General features: G+C 43.0%; 1 protein-coding gene across 1 annotated transcript in view; it reads left to right on the plus strand.

Annotated features, from left to right (window-relative positions):
- The window catches only part of ANKDD1A (ankyrin repeat and death domain containing 1A), a 33,435-nt gene extending 32,182 nt beyond the window's left edge, over positions 1 to 1,253 (plus strand). The window contains 2 exon segments of the mRNA XM_028494927.1: positions 769 to 967; positions 1,113 to 1,253. Coding sequence (XP_028350728.1) covers positions 769 to 967; positions 1,113 to 1,162 — 249 coding nt within the window. The 3' untranslated portion in view covers positions 1,163 to 1,253.
- The last annotated feature ends 7,465 nt before the right edge of the window (positions 1,254 to 8,718 follow it).

The raw sequence follows: 8,718 nt of genomic DNA on the forward strand, positions 1-8,718 counted from the left end.
CACACACACACTGTATTTTATTTTTACAAGAGATAAATAAACTGACACCAAGCATTGTAAATGGATGACCACAACAAAAGCAACAATGATTGCAATTACCAAACACGAAACACACTCATACTATGACATAATATTGACATTCAGTCCAGTAATCCTCCACTGTAACAGCTCCTTTACTTTGCAGTGATCACCTGAGCTTTTTAACAACTAGAAATCTGCATCCACATCCTTTTGAGGGGCTTTTGTGGCTTTAACTAAGACTTTTGTGGGTTTAACTTAAGCTATTACATAATTTTTGGTAACCTCTCATTTTATCACCTGTTTTGCATAGAAAGAATTCTGTAACCCAGACCTTCTCTACTTGTTGTCACTTGGCAAGTTTAGTTCATGCCTGATTCTTGGCTTGCCTGGTTTTAGCCACAACTGCTGAGTCATTCTACTGACACTCGTGCTATAAGAACACAAAGAAAAGAGAGAAATTGGGAAGGCTTCCTGGAAGAGGTGGCACCCAGGTGGTCTTTTGACTGTGGCAATGGGATTGAGAGACAGGGAGGTGAGAAAAGGAATTCTGGTTGGAGAAACAGTGTAAGCAACTCAGTTTCCAGCACTCAAAACAAAGCAAGGCACAGAGTCAGAAACCAGAGTAACGGACAGTATGCCCCAGGCCTGTGATGACACCAGTTCTGTGTCCAGGCTCACGTGGGAGAGCCTGGCACGGATTTCCCCCAGACAGCTGCTGCACTTCTGGGATCTGCCCCACAGGACCAGCTCTCATGCAGGGACCTCTGTGACCCCTCTGGGAAGAGCTTGACCTTTAAGTAGCACCATTGGCAGGAAACGCAGCAGCTCCGCTCTGTGCTGTGGTGACTGGCCTCCAGGTACCTGCAGCCCCACGAGTGGAAGAAGCTGGCGTATTGCTGGGAGTTCACCGAGGCCCACATCCACACCATCGAGCAACAGTGGACAGGTACCACCTTGCCTTGGCGCCCCAGAGCAACTGGGTGGAAGGGTGGGGGCATGTGGGGTATGTTCAGTTTTCTGTGCTTCTTGGGGAAAAGCCTCAGCAAGCCACACGCCACTTCCAACACATCACGTGCTCTTCCCCTCTCCAGGCCTTTACACAGACTGGGCCCTCTGCCCCTTCGTCCACATTGACCTGTGAACTTCACATTCTTCACGAATCAGCTTGAGCTGAAACCCATCGTTCACACATGAAACTAAAGGTGCTCCCTGTAAAAAGGAGAGGAGCTGCTGTTGCCACTATTATTTAACATCTATTTGGAAATTCTGGCCCTGGTATTGAGGCATGAAACAGAAATAGAAATTGAGTGTAAATACTGGAAAGGAAGAGAGAGATTTATTCATTTCAGATGAGATACACACACACACACACACACACACACACACACACACACACAGAGGAAGTCCAGAAGAATCAACGGAAAAACTCTTAGAATAAAATAATTCAATGAAATGGCTAAACATGGTTAAATATACGAACACCATAGTATTCCTCTGTACCATCAATAAGTGGGCAAAATATATAGAGGTATATATATGTAAAAAAAATATGTAAAAATATGTATATTTTAAATATATTTTAAAATATTAAAAAAATATATAATATATATTAAAAATATACTCCATTTACAATAGTGTTTCTAAGAAGAAATATGAATGACATATGAGTAAGACAATACAAATTATTTGAACTATAAAAGAAGACGGGTAAGTGGAATGACATTCTGTATTTCCAGCTAAAAAAAGTGTCATGTAGATATTGATTTTCCCCAAATTAAAGCTTTGATCCAATTTTAATCAAATCAAAATAGGAGGTTTTTGAAACTTGACTAAAGGATTCTACAGTTCATCTGAAACAAGAAACAGGGAATATATAAATGAATATTCTGGGGGAAAAAAGTGAAGAGGGTCTAACTCAACCAGACTCAACCTTAGAAAGCTAAAATATTTAACACAGAGAGATACCTGACATAAACATATGCAAATCAGGTAGTGGAATAGAGTAGGGAGTCCACAAGTGAACTCTATTACCGATGCGGATTTCATAGTCGATAAAGGAGCACTGGTAAATTACAGGGCTGGAGACAAGGGGTAGTGAATAAATGGGTCAAATGAAACTGCTACATCACGAGCAGCACCAGGAGGAAGTGCCTGCTGGGGGCCCACGGACATCAGAACATCAGAGACGCAGTGGCTGACTGACTTGGACCTGATGGCTGTGCCCCCATGGCTGTGCCAGACTGTCTGTCCCCAGCTGGGAGAGCTGACCTGGTCACAGTTGAATAACAAGTTAACCCCACCACTGAAGAGCATGGGCACTTATTTACCAAACATTGGAATCACCTGGGAAGGCTTAACACTGATCTGTTGCCTAGGCCACACCCAGACCCAAGTACTAGGAATCTCAGAACCGGGAGGGGGACCCAGGTGTCAGTGTTTGCTAAAGCCTCCCAGGTGTTTCCAATGAGCACTTATGGCTGAGAACCACTGGTTCAGGGGAAAGAACAGGGCCACTAGCATGCAAGTCACAGGTTATTGTGAGCCGCCAGAGAGACGAACTGTATAGTCATGTGTGCATCATGGTACCACAGTGAATGCCAATTCTTTCTCCCTTCCCAGTGACACCGATAGGATACATGGTGGATGCTCAGGGGAAAGCCTGGCACTGGGGAGATCCAGGTGTCCCTGACACAAAACTCCACCCCCATCCCATCTGAGGCTGCTCCTCCCCTTCCCTCCCATTCCCTCCCCATTTCTGGGCTGAGTTCTGCTGGAACTTGGAGAAGGGTCTGATGTTCTGGTGGCGGTAAGGGGTGTGCTCAGGCCTGGCTCTGGTAAGGCAGGCGGGGTTGGCGCCTTCTCTCTCTCTCTTTCTCCCCTCATGATCCTCAGGCACCAGGAGCACGGGCTTCGGTCACAGCCAGTGAGAACCTCAGCAGAGCGCTATTCAAAGGCCTCGTCGCCATTGGCAGGAGGGACCTGGCTGGTAAGTGTCCCCCTTGCCCGGCTTCTGCTCAGGGCAGCGCCGGGCGCAGAGTCAGAGTTGCATGGCCCTGCTGGAATGCAGCAGGGCCCTCCAAGGCTGCTCAGACCACAGCGCTGTGGCGCTGGCTCTGAACCTTCCAGGTTGATGGTCCTAGCCCTGCCTCCTCCTGGAACCCAGATGGAGCCTTGGGCAACTCACAGTACCTCCTGGCCCCAGTCTCCCCATCTGTGCCATGAGGGTGGCCCAGACCATCCCTATGACCTTCATAGCCCCAAGGCCACTGAAGTTACAATCTTTTCCTATCCAGCTCTCTATACTACATTGATTTTTTTTTTTCTCCAGTTTGGAATAAGGTGGGAACAGCCTGCAGAGTTGATTTTCACAAACATTAAGACCTATGGGCCAAAACTGGCTTAAGATGAGTCGAACCAGTAAGATCTGGTCAAATAAAATTTCTGAGGCCGTCACAACCTATATGAGTCTGTCCATCCCAAAAGCTTTTTTTGGGATTTGCGATTCAGGGCACCATGTAGGCAAGCGGAGTAACAGGTTCTAGTAATGATCCCTCATTAGAAACAAAATCGGCTCATGATGAAAAAGGCTTAAACTGTAACGTCCATTGCCATGGTGCATTACAGGGCAACCACAGGATGGGGTACTAGGCCGCCATCCATAGTAATGAAGGTACATCAGTCACTTGGCAACAAGGAAAAGTGTTGATAGCACATTATCAAGGGGCAAAGGGAAAGCCCCCTGTGTGGTGGGTCTCCCCCAGCTGCCACACACAAGGTGCGAAAACAGTCATTTCAGAGGGGAGGAATTAGGGATGACTTGGTTCTTTTTCCAGCATGGTCTTAAATATCATTCTGCATCTTCTTTTAACACAAACTCTTGCAGGCAATTAAAATATTAAACTAGCCTTTGTGAGGCAGCACTCAGGCAACAAGAGGCAACAGGATTCTTGTCTTTTGCAGAAAGCATCAGGAAGAAAGCAAACGATGACTCTAGCGCCCCAAGGAGGTGCACAGCCATGTAACTGGAGGGACTGGACTTTCAGGAGCATGGGACCTCAGAGTGGGGGCCACTGAACAGAGGAGGACCACCGTTTAAGGGCTTAAAAAACAATTACTGTAAACAGACTTCCAGCTGCTTCCACTGAAACCCATAGTTAGGCAGGACCAGCAGGCAAATGTTTGTGATCTTTTTCACGGGGGCCTATCTCAGGTTTTGCAGGTAATCCCTTCCCAGAGGTATGGTCCTTTGCAGCTCTCAGTTTACTTTCATCTCCTGCATCTCACTGGAGCCTCACAGCAGCCCCCTGTGGTGCAAGGGATGTCTTTTCAGAGAGGACTCTGGGCACAGGGTGGATAAGCAGCTCATCAGGTGGTGAGGTCAGGGGCCAAACTCAGCAGTCCTGTCTCCCCACCCTGGCGAAGGGCTCCATCCATCCCTTACGAGAAGGACCGCCCTTAATTCAATCCCTGACTTTTATGAATGCTGTGCTTACTCCACAACTGTTTCTATTCTCAGCTTATTTGTACATTTTGACAGTTCCAGGAGGCACACACTCGCATTTTTTCCCTCTTTTTCAAAATACCTTTGAAAGTTTTAAACTCTTAATTTTAAAATCATTTCAGACTTGCGAAAAAGCTGCAGAAATAGTTAAAAGAATTTCCAAATACTCTTCACTCAGCTTCCCCAAATGTTAACATCTTACATAACCAGGAAATTAACACTGCTAGAATACTGTTAACTCACCTTCACACCTTATTCAAATTTTGTCATTTGAGCCTGGAAGTTCTGCCTGAAAGCTGTTTCTGTCTAATGTGAGCTCTCCTGCATGTGGCACAGCTGGCTGTGGCCTGTTTCGGAGACCATATCTCAGAAAAACTCCCCACAAAGTTAGCCTTTGGGCCTGTGTCCTGGGAAGAAGATAGAATAAAAACTGCTAGAGCTGAAAGGGGCTCCAGCTCTCACACATGGCTGGTGGGAGCTCACAGTGGTACAATCCTCTGAAAGGCAATTTGGCATTATCCACCAAAACTACAAATACATTTACCCTTTGACCTAGCAGTCCCACATCTAGGAATTTATCCTACAGAGAAACCTGCAAACATTATATAATACTAACACGCATGCAAGTGAACAAAGGTGAAACTATGCTGTGAGACGGATGTATGGGAACTGTGTACTATCTGCTCAGTTTTCTTTAACCGTTTTTAAAAAAGTCTATTTTTAAAAATAACTGAAACTAAAACTTACAAAAAGAAAGAAAACGAGGCTTTGAAACCAACCCATCAGGTTGATGATTTGAGAGGTGTGTCTGGCCGGAGGCCTCACAGTTTGCAGTGGGATTCAGTCCCCAGCACAGCACACAGCCTCCCTGCCATTGTGGCACCCTTCATCTGCACATGCTGTGTTGAGATGGAGAAACTTCTTCCACCATCTATTCCATATGAGAAAGGTATTTCATACCACATGGGACTTGGATCACTTACCTGGATGAATTTTGTTTTTTGTTTTATTTTTATTTTTAATTTAGTTTTGGCTGCATTGGGTCTTTGTTGCTGCACACGGGCTTTCTCTAGTTGCGGCGAGCGGGGTCTGCTCTTCGTTGCAGTGCGTGGGCTTCTCATTGTGGTGGCTTCTCGTTGCAGAGCACAGGCTCTAGGCACAAGGGCTTCAGTAGTTGTGGCACGCTGTGGCACGCAGGCCCAGTAGTTGTGGCTCATGGGCTCTACAGCACAGGCTCAGTAGTTGTGGTGTGCAGGCTTAGGTGCTCTGTGGCATGTGGGATCTTCCCGGGCCAGGGCTCGAACCTGTGTCCCCTGCATTGGCAGGCGGATTCTTAACTACTGCGCCACCAGGGAAGCCCTGTTGTTTGTTTTTTGAGACAAAAAAGCAAGTCCATAAATAAAGTTTAAACGTTGAAATATATCTCTCAAGTTCAATACTTATTTCTTTTGTTTGGGAGATCAATAGCAAAATTTCAGACAAGCTATTGTGGATTTTTTTTTTTTAAACAGGATTTACAAGATTGATTTATAGGGTTCTCATGAATGATCTCTTGTTGCCTACTCAACCTGTAAACAATTTTTTTAAACTTAAAAAATTTTTTTTTAACTTTTAAAAATATTTAGATCAATAATTTTTTATTGAATTATAGTTGATTTACAATATTGTGTTAGCTTCAAGTGTACATCATAGTGATTCAGTTTTTTTCTGATTATATTCCATTATAGGTATTTACTAGATACTAAATATAGTTCCCTGTGCTATACAGTAAACCCTTGTTGCTTATCTATTTTATGTATAGTACTTTATATCTGTTAATCCCATATTCCTAATTTGTCCCTCCCCACCTCCCTCACTCCTTTGGTAACCATAGGTTTGTTTTCTATGTCTGTAAGTCTGTTTCTGTTTTGTAAATTCATTTGTACTATTTTTTAGATTCCACATATAAGTGATATTATATAGTATTACTCTGTTTGACTTACTTCACTAAATATAATGTTCTCTAGGTCTATCCATGTTGCTGCAAATGGCAATATTTCATTATTTTTTATGGCTGAGTAATATTCCATTGTATATATATATACCACATCTTCTTAAGCCACTTACCTGTTGATGGACATTTGGGTTATTTCCATATTCTGGCTATTGTAAATAGTGCTGCTGTGAACAGCACTATTCATAGTGCATGTGTCTTTTTGAATTAGAATTTTCGTCTTTTCTGGATACATACTCAGGAGTGGATACTCAGCTGGATCATATAGCTGCTCTGTTTTTAGTTTCTAAAAAATATTTATTTGTTTGTTTATTTTTATTTATTTGGGCTGTGCCAGGGATCTTAGCTGCAGCATGCAGGATCTAATTCCCTGACCAGGGATTGAACCCAGGCCCCCTGCCTTGGGAGCACGAAGTCTTCACCCCTGGACCACCAGGGAAGTCCCTATTTTTAGTTTTTTAAGGAACCTCCATACTGTTTTCCATAGTGGCTGAACAATTTACATTCCCAACAGTGTATTAGGGTTCACTTTTCTCCACATCCTCTCCAACATTTGCTATTTGTGGACTTTTTTTTTTTTTTTTTTTTTTTGGTGGTACGCGGGCCTCTCACTGTTGTGGCCTCTCCCGCTGAGGAGCACAGGCTCCGGACGCGCAGGCTCAGCGGCCATGGCCCACAGCCCTAGCCGCTCCACGGCATGTGGGATTCTTCCGGACCGGGGCACGAACCCGTGTCCCGTGCATTGGCAGGCGGACTCAACCATTGCGCCACCAGGGAAGCCCTATTTGTGGACTTTTTGATGATAGCTATTATAACAGGTGTAAGGTGATATCTCATTGTGGTTTTGATTTGCCTTTCTCTAATCATTAATGATGTTGGGCATCTTTTCATGTGCCTATTGGTCATCTGTATGTCTTCTTTGGAAAAATGTCTATTTAGATCTTCTGCCCGTTTTCTGAGTGGGTTGTTTGTTTTTTGATATTGAGTTGTATGAGCTGTTTGTATATTTTGGATATTAACCCTTTGTGTGTTGCATCATTTGCAAATATTTTCTCCCATTCCGTAGGTTGTCTTTTTGTTTTGTCGATGGTTTCCTTTTTTTTTCACACACACACACTGTATTTTATTTTTACAAGAGATAAATAAACTGACACCAAGCATTGTAAATGGATGACCACAACAAAAGCAACAATGATTGCAATTTCCAAACACGAAACACACTCATACTATGTCATAATATTGATATTCAGTCCAGTAATCCTCCACTGTAACAGCTCCTTTACTTTGCAGTGAAAATGATTTGTATATTTTTTGCCTCTGAGTCCTTGTGGGATTTTTTTTTTATTCAAACAGAAAGTCACAAAAATTATAATCATCCTCATCAGTTCACTCAGTCCCATGTAATAAATTTTTTTTTCATCTTGATCTTTGCTAGCACTTTTATGAATTCATCAGTTTTCCATTAGAGTTCTGAAAATGCTTATTCATTCAGTTCAGCAGTATAGTCAGTTACCAGAAACCTGTACTTGTCAGAGTCTTTTCCATGAATTCCTTGAAGATGAAACCCTTTTAATGTCTGAAACATTTATATTAACATATTTCCATACAAATAGCCCAAAGAAAGTTTAGTTATTACTTTTTTTTGTTTGGTTGGTTTTTTAAACTGCAGGTTCTTATTAGTCATCAATTTTATACACATCAGTGTATACATGTCAATCCCAATCGCCCAATTCAGCACACCACCATCCCCACCCCACCACGGTTTCCCCGCCTTGGTGTCCATATGTTTGTTCTCTACATCTGTGTCTCAACTTCTGCCCTGCAAACTGGTTCATCTGTACCATTTTTCTAGGTTCCACATACATGTGTTAATATACGATATTTGTTTTTCTCTTTCTGACTTACGTCACTCTGTATGACAGTCTCTAGGTCTATCCACGTCTCAACAAATGACTCAATTTCGTTCCTTTTTATGGCTCAGTAATATTCCATTGTATATATGTACCGCATCTTCTTTATACATTCGTCTGTAGATGGGCATTTAGGTTGCTTCCATGACCTGGCTATTGTAAATAGTGCTGCAATGAACATTGGGGTGCATGTGTCATTTTTTTTTTTAACGTCTTTATTGGAGTATAATTGCTTTACAATGGTGTGTTAGTTTCTGCTTTACAACAAAGTGAATCAGTTATACATATACATA

This window comes from Physeter macrocephalus, chromosome 11 (genome assembly GCF_002837175.3).
Source record: "Physeter macrocephalus isolate SW-GA chromosome 11, ASM283717v5, whole genome shotgun sequence".
NCBI classification, from domain to species: domain Eukaryota; kingdom Metazoa; phylum Chordata; class Mammalia; order Artiodactyla; family Physeteridae; genus Physeter; species Physeter macrocephalus.